At 43.8% G+C, this 18,064-nt stretch overlaps 1 protein-coding gene across 3 annotated transcripts; it reads left to right on the plus strand.

The window, feature by feature from the left end:
• The first annotated feature begins 6,963 nt into the window (after positions 1-6,963).
• LOC104272299 (protein tyrosine phosphatase type IVA 2) lies at positions 6,964-16,628 on the plus strand. 3 transcript variants are annotated; one of them, XM_009867253.1, is made up of 5 exons: positions 6,964-7,646; positions 9,026-9,118; positions 13,959-14,089; positions 15,172-15,246; positions 16,379-16,628. In XM_009867253.1, exons 1-5 carry the CDS (start codon positions 7,551-7,553, stop codon positions 16,485-16,487), a joined length of 504 nt encoding a protein of 167 aa, XP_009865555.1. In that variant the 5' UTR covers positions 6,964-7,550; the 3' UTR covers positions 16,488-16,628. The 3 variants fall into 3 exon arrangements, with proteins under 3 accessions (XP_009865555.1, XP_009865556.1, XP_009865558.1); XM_009867254.1 differs by lacking the exon at positions 15,172-15,246 and having other exon boundaries at positions 7,005-7,646; XM_009867256.1 differs by lacking the exon at positions 9,026-9,118 and having other exon boundaries at positions 7,005-7,646.
• Positions 16,629-18,064: the final 1,436 nt, after the last annotated feature.

Raw genomic sequence — 18,064 nt, forward strand, 5'->3', positions numbered from 1 at the left:
TGGGTTGTGTAGAGTGCTGCCCTGTGGGATTTGGAGCTGCCTCGGCTGGGAGGGGGATGTTGCTGAAGCCTGGTCTGCCCAGGGCAGTGTCTAAAGAAAGTACTGGTGGTGCCGAGGGTGGCAGGAGTGACCTGAAGGAATACCCGGGACAGGGAGTGGTGTCCTTACTGGGAATGACTGTGGTTTGCTGCTTAGGGCGTGCTTTGGTGGGTGAGGAGCCTTGTTTGTTGAGAGCTGGAGATTTGGGATTCGGAGCAGGGGTGACTGTGCAGGCTGGGAGGTGTTACGGTACGGGGGTGATCGTAGAAGTGGCCTTCACTCAGCTGCGGTGACGGTTCCTCGTGGTTCCTTGGTGTGATTAGTCACAATCTGCTTTTTCTCTCGGGGCAGCTGTGTGCGTGTTGGTTTCTGCATGAGGAGGAGTAAAGGCAGAAAGTTGGCTTTTAAAGGCTACTGTATAAATGGAAACTTGTTTCAAAACTCCCCAAATGAACCAGTCGGGTTCTGACTCAGAACTGCAGTTAGTATTTAAAGAAGAAAAAAGATAAACCCACCACTAACAGCAGCCAGAAAACTCTATCTCCTTATGACTCAACATGCAGAAATACTTAGATTTAATGAACTCAACTGTTGGAAAGGAAAGATTGGTGAGAGTTAAGGTAGGAGTTGCGTATATGTGTACGAATGGATGCGCAGGCAGGAATGGACGTCTTCGTACATCGGATCTAGTTGTGATGTTTTTATGCACATCGCTTATAAACATCAGTAATTTACTTCGGATGTAATTACCTGCAAATATCCATCGTTCTCTTCTGCACAGCAACACTCAAACACTTGTCCTCTCTCGGAGCGGAGCTGAACTGTGGTTGCAGCCGGTTTCCTCGCTGCAGGACTTTGCCCGTGGTGGAATGCTGAGGTGGTAACTGTTGGGAGGCCTGGGAGGGCGAGCGCTGGTGTGCGGCCCTCGGGAGAGCCAGGCAATGCATACTTCCGTCCTCACTTTAAGGAAGACAGGCCACAGCTGAAAACATAGCTCCTGAGATACTTGCAGTGTGAGAAAATTTTTATAAATGGTGTAGGCTGTGTATTTTGATAGTACCTTTGGCAGAGAAAACATGTTGTCGGTGATGCACCTGATTACTGAGCTGGCAGAGAGGAGCTCTGCATTGCCTCCTGGAGTTGGATTAGTTTGACAGCTTCTTTGCCTGTTAAGGAGTTGGAGATTTAAAACAGCTCTGTCTAAACACTGAAAAATAGACCTAATGGCTTGAGAATCCAGGCTAGAAGTTACTCTTTCTGACACTTGCGAACCACCGTGCTAGATCAGGCTGGCACCTACTTAGGCCGGTATCTGGCTGGTGTGTATCATAAGGAAGTATAAAATACCTTTGCAGTGGCTGTTGACTTAGAAAAATGAGCCACAAGATGAAACTAATTGTGACGGAGTAAAGAGATCTTAAATCTCGTGATCCCGTAACTGAAAAGTTACAACGCTTTAGGCGCTGGGTGCCGTCTCTGTGAGGTCACTGTTACGTGTGCCTTTTTGTTACCTCTGGTTTCTCTCTGTTTTGTACTAAAAAGTGGAACGCTTTTTGGTCTCTTACACTGAAAGTCTAGCTCTGCTGGAAATAATGGTCTGTGGATTGTAACAATCGAGACTTTGTGGACGTGCAGTGAAATTTATCAGTAAGCTTCGGTTTCAGTTGTCAGACTGAGTGTAACTGCCACAGGAGCATGGAAAAGGAGCCAACTCTCCACTAAGTCATTTTTCCAGCAGAGGTATATGGCAAATTCAAATCAGTGAGATGAGTAAGATACGAGTAATTCAACTCTGTAACTTCACAGAGTAATTTCCCTGTTGCCGTGTGATCTGAAATTGCTTTTAAGTCCTGCTTGACTTGTTAATGGGTTTTGGATTTTTTTTTTTTGATACTTCATCTTAAAGTGTGAGAATCTTTAGTCTGAGTTGTCAAGGGAGCTGATGATCTTGCAGGACCATGTTTTCAAAGACCAGTAGTTGATACAGCTTAGACAACTCAGCATTTGGATTTTTAAGAATAAGTAATTAGCATCACATACTAATGAGTTCTTGTCCAAAATAATTTTTGAGTTTACTTAACTATAATTCTGTGACTTAAACAGGCTAATAGCTTTAATTTATTTTACTTAGCAGGGCTTTTTGGGTTTGCCTTCAAACACTTTTAGTAACTTCAAACTTTTGGGCCATGGTATGTAAATAACATTCAAATGTGTGCTCTGAAGGGTTTTTCAAAACTAAACCGTGTGTGGGGAAGGCGCTCAAAAAAAGAAAAAATCCTGTGTCAGAAGAGAATTTTTAACTATGAAGCAGGTTCTACTTCACAGAAAGAAAAGCCCTGAAGTATAAAGCATGCATATGCCTATCAATTCTTTCTGAAAGAGCTAATGCAGGATCTAATTGCTCCTCACTGCCGAGCCAGCCAGGTTGCTGATCTCCGCGCATCGATGCCTGGCTTGGATGTGGCGGTTTGACCTCACCCAAATTTAGGGATGGCAGTGAAACTTTTTCTGCATAGCTCTGAGTCTTGCATTTTGCTGCAGGATTGTTCTCTCACTGCGTCGTCTGGCACGGTACATGGGGCAGTTCTTACTGCTTCCTGATGTGTCACTTTTAAGTTGAGATTTTTTTTTTAATTTTTTTTTTCTTGCTAGGGCAGATCTCTATCTGCTGCTGTGGGTTTTATGGCCTCGAACTGAGCGACTGGGTTAGTGCAAAAGGAAACGAATGAGTCACCCACAGAACTTGTCAGCAGGCTGGGAGGGAGCTCCGCGACGGGGGTGGATAGGGTGGAACAGTAAAATTTTTGACCTCACCCCTCTCTAGGCACGTGTCATTCTGAGCAAGCTTCCTTCAGAGAGCCTTCAAGAATTTTTTCCAAGAATCTTAGTTCCAGAGTTTCTCTTTTCTCTGTACTAGGACGAGTGTATTTTAGAAAAGCTGGGTTTTGCAAACATGTGTTGCCACTGTTTGAAAGCTCGTTTTGGAGGTCTCTGGTGAATTCTTTGGCTTGAAAAGCACCTTGTGCTCCAGCTGAAACAGGACGTTTTGATGGTGTGTGGATAGAATGTGGGTCCTTCAGCAGGGCTACGTGGGAAGGACAAGTGACCTGGGATGGACGCGGAGTGTCAGAACAAGCGCGACTGGGCTCCAGCCTCCTGTCGGAATGGCAGCTTTTACGGGATCAAGTTGTGGTGCCGGCTGCGTGTGTGTAAACGCGAGCCACGAGAGTGAGGTTTTGAGGAAGAGGCAAAAAGAGGAAAACTGAGCAGCTCCTGAGCGGACTTGGTAACCAGCAAATGCAGATTGCCGCTTACAGGTGCAAAATGAGTTGAGATGGTTTGAAAACACTGGTCTTCAAAGCACTGAAGTATTCTTTAAATACTGGCTGACAAATTAGCGGGCTCTGCTGTGCATCCTGTGCGCTGGGTTATTTTGAAAGGTGATCCAAGTGACCTTTCCAAAGGTATCCGTGTTTTGCAATCCGTGGAAGCTGCAGCTGTTGCGAGCTGTTTCTCTCTCGGTGTAGCTAAGGCAGCACTTTTACTGGTGTGTTTTGAAGGAGGTAGTGGAACTAGGAATTCCTTACGATGTTTTTTTACTTGTTTTTCATTAGACCTGTCTCCCTGAGCTTGTATAGGCTCGATACAGAAGGGCAAGCGACTTGCCCTATTGAAGTATCTAATTTAGGAGTCGATGCCGTGATCGACGGGGCAGCCACTGGAGGTGAACATTGTAGGTGTGCTGGGCTTTCCCTTACGGCAATCTCAAGTGCAGCTTCCACCAAGTCAGGAATTCATTTAGCTTTCTCTCTTCATTAGTTAATCACTCTGATTTATTTATGCTAGTTGATACGTCTGCCCCTTCGTTTTAAGCTTATCGTTGCACGTTCATAGCACTTTGAAAGACATTCTTCTCAAATTGGCCTCATTAGGGCTGTGGGAGAGGTGAGGATCTCGTGCTGCTGCTTGGTGTTACCTTAGTCCCGTGTAGGTCAGAGACTGTCAGAGCTCCCTAAACTGCAAAGATAGGCATCTTGATTGATGGTTATTCCCTGCTAATTAAGTTAAACAGCATCAGGAGCTGACTTCCAAGCATATCTAGTTCTTTCCAGGTGCGTGAATGGTTATTACTCGGCTTGTTTGTCCTTCTCTCTCTGCTTTTTCTCCTCCTCTGGTTCCTGACGGAGCCTGTCGCATGTCATTTGTAGCATTGATGTGTTGGATACTTCTGCTCCCTTTGAGGCCAGCCACACAAAACATGTTGTAATTTTTTGGTTTCTCCCCTTGTGCTATCTTGCTTTCTGAGGATAAAAAGGTTAATTGGATGAGAAGTTATTTCTTGTTTTGTGTTGTGCGTAGACCTGGTTATTATTTGGTGGTGTCGGTTTGAGAACACGTGGTTCTCTGGGGATTTTGAAGTGCAAATTTGCTAGCTAACACAGGGAGGAAGAAATTTTACTTGGGGAGATCAGAAGTTGTAGACAATAGGGTTTTTCCTGTTTTTCATTTTCTTAATTCGAAGCCTGGTTTCTCTTCTTAAACTTTAGCTTAACAGTTAGCAGTTGAAAGTCATGGGAGGAAGGGATATACGTGTCAGTAACCAAACTTTTAAAAATAGGGTTGTGTGCTACATAAACTCCTTATCCTTCTGGCAGTAATTTTTTCAGACTTAAATACAGTGCTTTACATTTTTAATCACTCCTTAGCTCTCAGCTAATTAAATGCTTCAGTGATACTCCTTTGGGGAAGGTAAGGTGGTGCCATTCCTGTTCTGCAGATGGGTTGAGCTACTGAAAATGGCTTGGCCAAGGTCAGACCACAAGCGGCTGCAGATCTGAGCTGGTGACTCCCCCTGCCATACTTAATTTACTGGAACATGTCATCTCCATGTGTCCTTTCTTAATGGCTTGGTAAATTGTTTTTACAAAAGACTTCAAAAATAATTGGGATGAAATTCCCTCTTTGATTTGCTTGAGGGAGGAGAAGTGTAACCGTAATGCCCTGATTTGATACACCTCACAGTGCAAATAGCGCTGGATGAGGCTCTTCCAACCAAATTATTGGTGCTGAAAAGAACAACGTTTGAAGGATTTGTTTCAATTTGATGCAATAGCTCTTCCCATCACAACAGTGAACTTTGTAACGCTGGAAGCCTCCGATACTCAGGATCCAAGTCTTGATCTCCTATGCCAAGATCTGTTGATCGCTATTTTTATTTAAATGACCTTGTTAGCCCTCAAAAGTTAGTTCTGAATCTCTTCCTGTAGTGTAAGTCTGCGGGTCACCCTCCAGGACGTGTCAGCGTGGCTGGAGTGCGTGTTCAAATGGGGGAAAACCAGGCCAGTGTTTGCCTGAAAAAAAGAATTCCTTGCATCAAGTTTTCCAGGTGTTGGACACATGTGGATGCTGCGACTTCAGCCGTTCTGTTGCTCGTGCATAATTACTCTGGCAGCCTGTAACGCTTTTTAACAAAGCGTTTGCTGTGAGGTTTGGTAATGTGTGTATGAGAGAGTTGTGACAAACATGCAAGAATTTTCACGTGTAAGGGGCTTGAGCGTAATGCGTTTAGATGGGACTCTTCCATCTGCGGTGAAACTTAATCCTGCAGCTTTTACACTGATAAAAGATTCTAGGATTCATTTTTGAAATTTGTATTTCAGTCACTCAGAGTAAGAACTGCATTAAGGTCGGGGGAGGTTATTGAAAACATCTTTATTCTTGCCTCTGGCAACCTAATTAATGTATTTTTTTGGCATTGAAAGCTGTTCTTTAAGGAAATAATTGCTGTTCTTTAGGTGATTTTTGACTTCATGTCAGTGAAAAAGGTAATTTTGTAGCACTTAATTTGACCATTTTAAAGTGAGGATCTCATTAAAATGTTGAATGCACCAGCAGTTTGGGGTGTGAACTTCCCTGCGCGTGTGTTCTGCCCTAATTGTACTCACTTGAGTGTGCCGCGCTGACCTTTCCGCTCGAGTTGAGGGTTTGTGACTTCTGGCTGCTTGTTTGGATTTTATTCAACTGATTTATAACTTTTTCCTTAAAAAACCCAATTGTCAGTAGCAATTCTTCGGCTTCACGCTTATTTAAACGCGGTGGAAAGCCGTGTTGCTTGTTTAGTATTTCAGCCTTAAATGAGTTGAGCTACTTTGGGTTAACTGGGTTTTCATCCCCCTAAACTTCATGGCAGAATTGTATTATTCCTTGTCCTATTGCTGTTGCTGAAACATCTGCGTGTTAGGACTGGAACCTGCTGCTGTCTTAATAGCCTGGTCTGTAAACACAAATAAGATTGAGAATAACTAAAAGTTATTGCTGCTAAATGACCATTTGGGGTTTTTTTTTGCAATGACTGCGTTCTGGAAGGTATCTCCCTGCTGCTGTTGGGAGTTTGGTGATACAACCGTGTTGGTGAAATTTATCTGTTGGCAAAAGCTCAGATACATGGCAGTTTGGTTATCATCTTGTTTCTGTTTGTACTGCTTATTTTGTTCAGAAAATAAAGCTACACCAACACTGTTTTTCACATACTTGGGTTTAAGCCAAGCAGGTATGACCGCACCAAGAGACCCTTTGAAGCGTGTGCTCGGCTTAGTGGTGTTTTCCCCTCTTTTAGGGCACCCAGGTGGGAAGGAGGGGCTGCAGAGAGCACAGAAAGGTTTCCTCGCTCTTGGTTCCGGTGCGTGGCTGCCGGGAACAGCAGCTACAAGGAGTCCCGTGTCTCTGGGCTAGAGCGTACTCATTGTGCCGAAAGAATATTTGGCATTACAGCTCTCAGGATTCCAGTAAAGATTGTTCTTTTTTTTTTTTTTTTAAACATAGCCTTATCTAGTCTAATTTGACTTTCTCTGGGAGGGTCAATATTTGGTGTTGCTGGAAATAGAAGCAACAAGTCCTCTTGACGTGTTGTTTTTCTTCTCTTTAGGGGTTCTGTTGGAATATACGTCGCACATTTATGGCGATTCTGAGCGTGAGGGCAGACTTCTGCCAGGCCCAGCACAGCATCCTGGCTGACAAGTGAGCTCAGCACAGGGGGATCTACGTGCCATAATAACTCTGCCTTGAAGACTCCGGACACAGCGAACACACTCAAATATATGGGATATCTTCTGCCCATTGGAAGCATATTCCTTTTACTGACTCTAGCAAAACTAAGCGTCAAGAAAACAAAGTGGAGAGAAAATCTGCCCTTACTTTTTTGCCTCACCAGTGCCTAAATGTAGAACAGGCTGCCTAGTCTTGCATGTAGTCGGAATTTTTGGAGTCGGAAGGATACCACCTGCAGTAGTTGAGGCTGAAGTTGAATTCAAGCGGATTCTGAAGCAAACCTGCTCTTCTAGAAGCGAATTCTTTAAGGAACAAAGCCGTCAAAGCAAGCTCTGATCAATCCCAGGCATTTTAGTGGTCTTTTTAATGTGTTCTGCTGTGAAACGTTTCCAAGGTTATTGATTTTTTTTTTAAAATTTTTTTTCTTTTATTGTTTTGGCCCCTTACACGTTTTGTTTGCCATTATGAACCGTCCAGCCCCCGTGGAAATTACTTACGAGAATATGCGTTTCCTGATCACTCACAACCCAACCAATTCAACCCTCAGCAAGTTCATAGAGGTAAGGCAGCCAAGTCAAGCATCGGCCTCCTTCCCTAACGGGCTCGTACGTTCTGCAGAAACCCTCGATGCACGTTCTTCGTGCACGTTGCTCAATGCTTTGCCTATATGTTACGTGTTGCTTGAAACTTCAGGCTTTTTTTCTTATCTTTTAATGTGTTTTTCACATTCTTCTAATATATTGACCTTCTGGCTTTTAATGGTTGTAACTGGTTTCTGACCTCTCAATCCTACTCTGCGGGAGAAAAGTGATGTCTCAGTTTACAGGATGTGCCCTGTCAGACTGCCCTGGAATTATCAGAGATTTTGGGTGCCACAATTTATCCATGAAAAATGACTTCTGCCTGGATTGAGCTCTGGGAAAAGTCAGTTACGATGGGCAGTGGGTCCCACCAGTACTGACACAACAAGTTCTTAAATACAGCAGCATTTAATATTCAGTTTCCTGGAAAAGTAGCAGATGGTCTCACCAGAGAAGCAGTAGTACAGTGTATTTCTTGTAGTTTGCTCTAAACCTGCTGTATCTTTCTGCCCCGATATCTTATATCTACAGGGCTTTTATCTTGTGTATGCAGGTCTTTGTCATTCCAAAGAGAGCCTGTCATCTGATACTGATGTTTGACTGTGGTTATTAACGGACTTCCAGCATTTATCAGTCTCCTCTTTGCTATGAATCTGCTCCAGTTTTAGTGGTTAACTTTGAAAGCCACATTCTTTTGGTCTTATATATAAATTTTTCCCCCCCGTTATTGTGGATTGGCTTCCTTGTTCAGAAATCTTGACTCTGCAATAGATATTATGGCTAATTGTTAGAAGATACAGTGATTTAGTCCAAACATGAGAGGAAATTCTGCTTGCTGTATGAACCTTCAAAGTGAACTGGAACAGCTTTTGTTTGATCTTCTGATTATTTATCTAGCACAATGTGCTACTTATAGTGCATTACAAGGAAGCTGGGGTATGGTGGTGTGTGTGTTCTGTTCCTCCCTGCCTCAAAATGTCAACACTGGCTGAAGCAAACAGTTCCAAGCTTCTATTTAAAGAGAAGAAGAAGCTGCTTGGAGAATATAAGCAGCTATTTTAATTTTGCTTTTCTCTACGCAATTTTTTTCCACCTTGGCACTTCCCTAGAGAAGAAGAATTCAGTGGTGTCTCACGTTTATTCCTGTCACTTGTAACCTTTGTCCTAATGTGGGCCATAAATCCCTCTCTTTCTGCATTGGCCCTTGCTCCTTCATTGTGTAGTCACCTTGGAGCTATGTAATAGTCACGACACCACTGACACTGCATAAAATGTTCAGTTTTGTAGCTGATGAGAGAGTGGTTTTTTTTAATTCTTCGCTCTGTCAGTGTGCTCATGTGTTTTCCTTTTCCTTAAAGGAGCTGAAGAAGTACGGAGTCAGAACCTTGGTGCGAGTTTGTGAAGCCACTTACGATCAAGCTCCTATTGAAAAAGAAGGAATCCAAGTTCTAGTGAGTTGTCTTTTAAAACTGCCTAAAAATGAAAAATTTCATGTCTAGAAGTGGCGGGAGTGGCTTCTGTGCTGTGGGCAGGAGTTTACGACTGTTTCAGATCGGCCAAATCAGTGTGATCCCCACCTGGCCTTGAGAAGCTCGCAGCACTTTTGTGCTTGCTGATTACTGTTGCCTGAGCACATCAGTTGGAATAGAAATGTCTGTTTCTGGATTTCTGCATTTGTTTGAGATGTTTTGGTTGCCTTGTAATGACCAGTTTGATACAAATCCATTGTTCAGCCTTTGTACAACTTGGTTTGGTCCTTCTCTCTAGATGCAGCACTTCTTGACTTTATTGTTGACCTTCTCAAAGTGCAGATAAAACTCCCTTCTTCCATCCTTACAAAAAATTCCATCTCTTGAGACCGTAGCTGACACATTGATGCAGGCTACCATGGTGAGATATTGATTGTAGCCTCATCCCTGCTCACCTCGAAATTGGTGCCGGGCTGCTGGTGCCTTCCCTGGTCAGCAGGTGGAATTCCTCAGCTGCTACCCGTAGGTAACGTTAGGCAATGACTGTCTGACTCGATCGTCTAGTGTTCCTTGGTGTTTTAGGGGAGGTTTTTTTAATAGGTGTGTGCTCATACTAAGCTTACAGGCAGTATTTTTCCAGGCAATACTTCTGAATTATTATAGTGTGTCAGATAGAATCAGTTTATTTTACTGGAGTGAGTAATGTTATGTTGTGAGGCCAGGAATTGCATCTTACTTTCTTGTTGCAGGTAGTCTTCTATTGCCTCTTGGTTTTTATGGCTCAATCAGAGGAAAACTTACGCAGTTTTCCATTAGGAGAAAAATCTGTGTCCTGGCATATCTCTGAAAACTCCACGTGCAGGTCAGTCAGGTTTCTTGGCTTCTGGCCCTAGTAAGCATTTGCTGCAGTTCCAGGCAGCCACGTGTGCCTCGGTGTTGTTGGAAAAATCAGTCATTCCAGGGCTACCGCTGCTCCAGGGCTGTGCTCTGGAATCGCATTTGTGTTCGCGCTGGAGCTCTCTCGGGCTTGGACATGGTGGTGTTCTCGGACACACTGCTGGGAACCCTCCAGCTGCGATACTCCCAAGGTTGCCAGAGGTTGGAAGGATTAAACTTCTGGTGTAGAAGCCCTCAGAGCCCTTGTTTAAGCTGGGGCTTAAGAGTATTTCTGTGTTGCTGTGCCAGAGCAGAGATCTGACTTCTCCCTGGAAGACTTAGGGTGGTTTTGCAGGTGTCCAGCTCTGCCCGCCAGCCCTGGCTCCTGCAGCCGTGAGTAAACTCCAGCAAAGTGTAGCAGGCAGCTGCAGGAGCCTGTGTATCTGACAGAGATGAGGGATTTTGGTTCTCAGACTTTAAAAACTTGGTGTTGGCTAGGTTTGAACCGAAAGCAGAGTGTTGGGTTTTTTGAGGAAGCTTTTCGAAAAACTGGAAACGCTGTTTCCACCAGCTCTGCTAAGCAGTGTTCTGCTGGAAAGCCTTTCACTTGGAGCAACACATGCGAGAATCGTGTGTGCGTTTGCCTCAGCTAACAAGCCTCTCTCCACATGGAGACGTACCAGTTCTTAGTATCCCACTGCTGCAGGAGGCAAAATGGGAGAGAGCATAAATCCACCAGGCATCTGTTACAAGTAGTAGAAAGCAGGAGGCAACGGGGAAGTTCTGCTGCTAACGTCATCGCTTATCCTGATGATCCCAGTCATGAGGTTGTCGTAGTTAATTTACTGTATTGCAGTATTGTTTTGCTATTTCAGATAAACTTGTCACCGACATGACCACCCCCTGTATAGCTTTTCCTCCCTATAAATGCTCGCTTTTTCAACGCAGAATCCTGTTGCTATTCAGAAATGGTATTGAATTACCAGCTGGCTGAGAAAATAACACGTCACTACTTAAAGCTAATATTTGCTTGCAAAAATAACATCAAGATTAAAAACACAGCCTGAGAGAGAGAGATTAGTGTCTATTTTAAAACTGTTGAGGTCAGAAGCGTAGTGAAAACGAGAGCATTTCAGCAAAGCCTGCTCTCACGCCGCGGTGCAGGCTCGTGTACTGGCAAGATGGGTGGAATGTGGCAGCTTCAGAGTTGCTTTGGCAGATGGCGTAGTGAGAAAGTAGAGATTTAGATGTTCCATGCGTGAGGTAGTACTATTGCATGCGCGTGTTTATCAACAGAGATTAAATCCGGGAGACAGGAGGTGGGAATAGAATTAGTTTCTCTGAGCTTCTGAAGTTCTTCCAGTTCTGTTCGTCTGTGACAGAAATGTTAAAGCAGAAGAACTGGTAGGTTTCTTTTCTGGAAGTATTTTTGCGCTGACTGGCAACCAAGGAGGCTGTGATAGTTTTCTTCCTAACAACGTTTCGTTGTCGTTACTCTATCAGTGCTTCACTTGCCATTCATCCCTGGATCAGGCTTTCTTTATGCTCCGTGCCCTCCGCGATGGCCGTGCCCGAGCGCCAGCAGGCAGTCGGCACTGCCACTGGGAGACATGAGACCTCGTTGCCGTCTGATGTGGCCATGGCTCTGGTTCTGAAGGTGGGAAAGCTCCGCACTCCCATCCTGCGCACGTGCAGGCAGCTCTGGGAGCGTGCCAGTTGCACATGGGTTTTGAAGAAAGGGATCTTCGTCACCTCAAAGTGCTTTTACTGCCAATCCTGCAGTCGCTGCTGACTGACAAACCCCGAGCTGTTGTGCGGAGCAGTGCTGCTCCAGAGAAAGGGTAAATAATAACCACCACCCTTTCTCACCTATCATCCTTCCCAGCTACTGCAGGGTGGCACAAAGGAGCTATATTTTCCATTTGTGCAATCTCAGTGCATCATCCTGGTTATTAACGACTGTTTTGGTCGTTCAGCTTAGCAATTTGTTTTCTATCCTGTCCGACAGGAATTCGGAGGTGCTGCTGGCAGAACTCATAATCAAGGAGGTAAAAAAAACCTGCAAGACTTTGCCACAGTTGCTCCTCTAAGTCCCAGAATTACTCTTGTTCCTGGTTCTGGGCAGTGTCCCGTGCAGCAGCGCTTTATCGGTGGGTGCTGGTCCTGGGAAGGTGATGCTCTGCGGGGAAGCGACGGTTGTGATTAATTCAGGCCAGCACAGTTGTGTGGACGTGATTGTTAACATGTAAGCGAAAGCAACGTGGTAAAGTCCTGTATTTGCTCTGAAGGAAAGGATTTAATTTAATCCAAATCTAGGACGCAGAACCGACGTGTAAATCCCGTTCTTTGCCGGGCAGTGTCAAAAGAAAGCATCTTGCAGCGGGTAATGCCTCTTCTCTTGGCAGCCCATACGTCTCTTCCTGGGCCACTGGGTGACACCAGGCCTGAAATAATATAGCTGGCAGTGTGTAATTGAGTGGAAAATCTCATAAAAGCCTTTTATTAGAAAGAAAAGCTTTTACTTTCTGATCTTGTTTCTGTAGCCTTTTGTTTTCCTCCATTGTCCAAGATATTTTTAAATTCACATTTTTTAAAAAAAGGTGAGGTCCCTGCACTCTTCAGGCTGTGTATCTTCCTTAATTAATCGCATGTAAAGCTGTTTCAATAACTTGAAGCTTTTTTGGTTTTGTAGTTCCGAGACACAGATTTCCACCTTGCACCTTTTTTCAGTGCTGACACGTTTATAAGCTGCTCCTGGGCTGAGGTCTGGGATTCAGGAAGTATTGGGGGGTGGCACTAAGTGCAGTTCAAAATGAAAAGTCCTGCTGGATTTTTACCTTTGGTTGCACTTGCTCGGAGTTTCTGCGTGCTTATTCCGTGTCTCAGAGAATATTACTTTATGTTAACCTCAAGATACATGAAGACTTGTTTCTAGCCAAGGAAGGAAGAAAAAAGCAGTTTCCCTGCTGTTTGGAGAAGTGATTGAATAATGTGGAACTCACCTATGAGTCTCTCTTGTAAAATGCATTGCCTTGAAAAGTACCAAATAGCTACTAAGTATTATTTTTTCTTTTCCCCTTGCATCTTGGAGTGCTCTTTCTGCTGTGTCCGAGGAGATTATAAAGCATGTGATGTTGTGCTTGGTCTTGAAATGCAGGACATGTAATACTCCGCTTAGCACCAGTTCCAGGAGAGAGCTGTGACCTCGAGAAAATGGGAAGCTTCTCACATGTAATTTTGATTTACAGCCATGTTGATGTTAAATGTAGCCTGGGAAGTTTAAATGTTGCCCTCCCTTTAACAGGCAGAAAAATGGGATTGTAAATGCTGCTTGGTTATTGACTTTGCCGCCGCCGAAGCACTCTTTCTTTTTTTGCTTGTGAACGTGTTCCTTTTGATTTGAAAATACCCAGGTAATTTAACTGCCTTGCTTGTCAGATTCGTGGCAGCTGGACAAGCTGATCCATTAGAGTTGTTATGAAGTACCTTCTCTCTGCTCATCCCTTTGAGTTGTGACGAAGGAGCTGCTCCTCCGTACAGAGTCTGAAGTACAAATAGTCTTTTAAAAGGTCGACAGGACCACAGGCAAAAGTCTGCAGAGTTCTCATCTTTCACATGTTTTTTGAAATGTCTATTGATTTTTACATGTTTTTCTTAAAGATGAGATTTCAAGGGCAGCTATTTTTCTAAAAATTCTATACTACAAAGGAGCTGGTATAGAGTTTTATTGAAATTTTCTTGAAAAGTGCAATTAGATGCTTGTTAAACATTTACTATTGCCTTAGGATATTGACTTGCAAACTTCTGGGCAACCAGAAAAATATCCACAGGATCGTTGATGTGATCCGTGGTATTTCCCTGCCCCTGGTTATGGTCACCTTGCTGCCGATTAGGGGTTGAAGTTGGTATAGCTCATTTAATTTTTACTTTATTTTTGCCTTCAAAGGACTGGCCATTTGATGATGGAGCACCACCCCCACATCAGATAGTTGACGACTGGCTAAACCTGTTGAAAACCAAATTCCGTGAAGAGCCTGGCTGCTGCGTCGCTGTTCACTGTGTCGCAGGGTTGGGAAGGTCGGTATTCTGCTCTCTTGTTTTTACAGTGGGCTTCAAATTAATTTATTTGTTTGGGAGGTAGGTCACAGGCTGGTGTTACGTAAATGCCAATTTATCTGTTTTCTCCCAAGTAACACTTTAATATTTAAGGACATGAATGAACGGGCAAAAAAGATATGTTAAAGAAGTCAAGTAAGCGCAGAGTTGGAGCGTGTCAAGTTCTTAAATTCCTACCTCTAGAGAAGAAGTGATGGGGAAATGAAGAGGTAGAGGGAAAAACAGCCAGTACTTAGCCATGAGCCAAAAACCTAAAGTCAGTTAACATTTGAGGATCCGTTTCTGCTCTGTTTTTATCGGAGGAACACCTTTAGAATGGTGGCCGTCTGTCACTGGAGTGATTTTTTGGCGCCTCTGTTTCTTGCGTAGTATCAGGCCCAAGGGTGCCAGAAGCTTCCCTTCTTGTGCGTCACCCAAACTCGTGCTGCGTGTGTTCCCTGAGGAATGACCTTTCTGTTGCTGTTCTTGGGCTGCTTCTGGCAGAGGGAAGAAGCAAGAGCTTTACAGGTTTTGCTTTAATCTGGAAAACTGTCTGTGTAGTAGGGAATTCAACTGTAGTCAAGAGAGACAACTTTTTGGGAAGTGAAGTGCGGAAGTAGAATGTTTTACTCTGATGTCCTTGGAACACCCAGTTCCATGTGCAGCATGCAATAAAAAAATAAAACGTCTATTTAACACATCTGTTCAATGCTTCATAGATCTGCCTCAGTTAAATCTACGGTCACGTGAGAAGTGTTACACGCTTGTTTCAGCAAAGAAGAAAATTAGGTCATAGTGAAATGAGAAAGCATAAAAGTCTAGAATTGTTGTTTCATGCCCCAAACCATAAGGAGATATTGATTTTCATTTTAACGCGTGCTGAGAGCAGTGTTGTCTGCTAAAAGAAATTTTAGATTAGATACTCGGCAGACAAATGTCGTTCTGTAGATAATGGTTAAGGAGAAAATACCTGAACTATCAGTTCATAGGTTAATTTGATGTATTTTGAGGGGTTCAGTATATTGCTTCTCTAGCCATTGCTTAAATATTGATTTTTCCTTTAGGGCTCCTGTACTGGTTGCACTTGCTCTCATTGAATGTGGAATGAAGTACGAAGATGCAGTTCAGTTTATAAGGCAGTAAGTTAAACTTCCCTTTTCTCAAGAAATTTCTCAGTTCACGTTGTATTTGAGCAGCCTTTGTCTTCAGCAAAGTTTGTTAGATTTCCGATTTGTTTTCTGGTAGCTCTGTCCTGACAGTAATAGGCATGACTGACATGAATGCTGACGCTTGTGCCATTTTCTCTGGTTAGAGATGAGGGTTAAAAAGTGATGTCTCCTTTTGTTTTCCTTTTTTTTTTTTTTAATTTTAACTTCCAAATCTGGGCTTATATATTAAGCCATTGACTTAAGACTTGGATTTTGAACTTGGGAGGAAAAGATGTCTAAGCTGGGGTTGTAAAAATTGTGAATGAATTCAACAGGCACTAAGTGCTCGTAAAGAAAAAAAAATTTTAAAAAGTCTAGTGAGGTTGGGCCCCCGAGCAGAATTTGTGCAGGAAGTAGGTGAGCACCAGCACTCCTCCAGGTGTTGTGGGTGAGTGCGTTCACCCAGGAAATGTCAGCAACCACCCTGTCTGGAAAATAACGAAACTGGTGAAGGATGAGACTGCAGAGCTCTGTGGGTTTAATGATAACATCAGATCTTGAAATGAAGCCCAGCAGGTAAGGTTATGTTGAACGAGCTTTGCCAAAAAGCAATTCATCCTCTTATGGGTTCTCAGGGTCTTCAGTTGTCTTTGCAGATGGTGCTGCCGTCAGCAGATTTCTCTTGAGTTTTTCCTTGCTTAAATTCCCTTTTTCTGTTCCCGGTTATGGTACCGAGAAGTTCTTTTCTGGGAACCTGTTCTGTATTTGTAGCTGAATGTCATGGTCGTACTTAGCGAATGTAATCAGTAGCACATGTCTCTGCAAGGAGATGGTGACCTTGATGTGGCTGCTGGCGATGGAAATAAACTCTCCCAGTCCAAGAAAATATGATGAAATTTTCTAACTGGATTTTGATTTTTAATGTTGGCACATAGGTGATGAACTGCTTGTGCTGGTCTGGTTTCTCCTTCCTCAAAGTGTCCATAGACACAGAACCAAGCCAAAAGGCTGTCTTGTAGGTACAGGAAAGGTTTGAAACGAGGACTAATCTGCCTTGGAATGTGTATGGCGGTCGAAGCAGTACCTTTTCCATTGATATTAGCCTTCATTCTCTCTGTTTTAGGAAAAGGAGGGGAGCTTTCAATTCCAAACAGCTGCTTTACCTTGAGAAATACCGACCTAAGATGCGATTACGCTGCAAAGATGCCAACGGTCACTGCTGTGTTCAATAAACAAAACAAAAAATAAATCTCAAACGAAGGCAGAAGTTAACATGGCTGGTTTCTGGACTCTTGGCACCTGGAAATGTGAATCTGGAATCAAACTACGTCATCAAATTAGTGGTGAAGTCAGTGCTCCTCAACCTCTGTCCTAATGGTGGTGATTGAAAAAAAAAAAAAAATAAAAAAAAATTGAGAGAAACATTTCAGTGAAGGATTGTTTTCTCCTTAAGCTGCAGTTTGAACACCTGCAAGGAGAAAATAAGTTTCTGAACCTTCTGTATTTTTAACTTTTTAAGAAAAGAAATAAAGTAAATTTTATGTCTAAGGAAAACCAGCAGAGCATTGGCTTGTGCAGAAACTATTTTCTTGATTTGAGGAAAGTACCCCACAATTAGGGCCTGGTACATTAATTCCTATGGAACTCTTAAATAGAGTTGCTTTATTTTATTTTTCCTTTTCTTTTTTTTGTCTTAACCTTGTTGGGACCTGGCAAAGAGACATGAGGAGGAGCCTTTGTAGCTGTAGGAGAGCAGTCTGACAGCCTTAAGCCCAGTCTGGGCATATTCTAGAGATGTCTGTGTTGTGTGTCTGCATGGTGTTCAGAGACTGCAGGTGTGAAAAAACTTCGGGTGAGCTTTAACAGAAGCCTCACGACCTTCTATCTGTGGTGAATCTGCTAAAGGCCTTTTCTGGTTGGTGGGAGATGGTGCTTTTAACCGTGAGTGTGTGTGTGCACGTCTGTGTGACTTGGTGTGTGGGTCAGTCTTATTTTTCCAAAGAATTTGGCTGAAACATCAGTTGTCTTTCTGTTGCTAGATAGAAAATCTATCCTGGTGGAAGGCTGATGTCCTAGGTGAGCAAGGGGCAATCCAGGCAAGGTCTTAAAATTAATTTTATCTCTCATAAGGAAGAAGAAAAGGCTTTTTGCTGCTGCCCAGGTTCTCTGCCTTGCTGAACACAGTAAATCAGGGTTTGAGGGGAGGGTCTCTTTTGCATCGTACCCTAGGTGAGGCTGGTACGCACACAGAAACACGGTCCACGAGTGACTGCCGGGTTGCTTGCCCAGGCCAGCCCTCATGTGCAGTTCAGCTGAACCACTGACTGCCTTGCTGGTTTTTTTATCAGGCTTTTTTGGAGGGAGAACCTGTAGTTACACACCGACATGCCTATCCTGTGCTCCCCTTGGCAGGCCATAAAGACGCTGATTTTTCTGGAGTGCGGACTGGCTCCTTGCTCTCTCTCTAGAGCTGTTGGTGTTGTGGGTTATCGAGGCGATAAGTGGTTTCAGCCGAGCTATTTCTACCAAACACACGTTAACTCAGTGCCCTGCCCCGTTAGTGACCTCATGTGCTTTCAACCTGACGTTATGTCTGTAACGTGCAGCCGCGGAAGGCTCTGAGGACAGGTTTAGGGTCATGCTCTCCTGTGATCTCTTGCCGTGGAGCCACCAAAGGCTTTTGCTGGTCTGTGCCTGTAGCGGGTGTGGAGCAGGACCCATCTCTCACCGATACCTCAGCTGCCGGCCGTGGGAGCTGCTTTGGCAGGATTCCTTCCCGTTCTAGACTTCTACTTTTAGTCTGCAGCTT

This window comes from Apaloderma vittatum, unplaced genomic scaffold, assembly GCF_000703405.1.
Source record: "Apaloderma vittatum isolate BGI_N311 unplaced genomic scaffold, ASM70340v1 scaffold27533, whole genome shotgun sequence".
Classification (NCBI taxonomy): Eukaryota; Metazoa; Chordata; class Aves; order Trogoniformes; family Trogonidae; genus Apaloderma; species Apaloderma vittatum.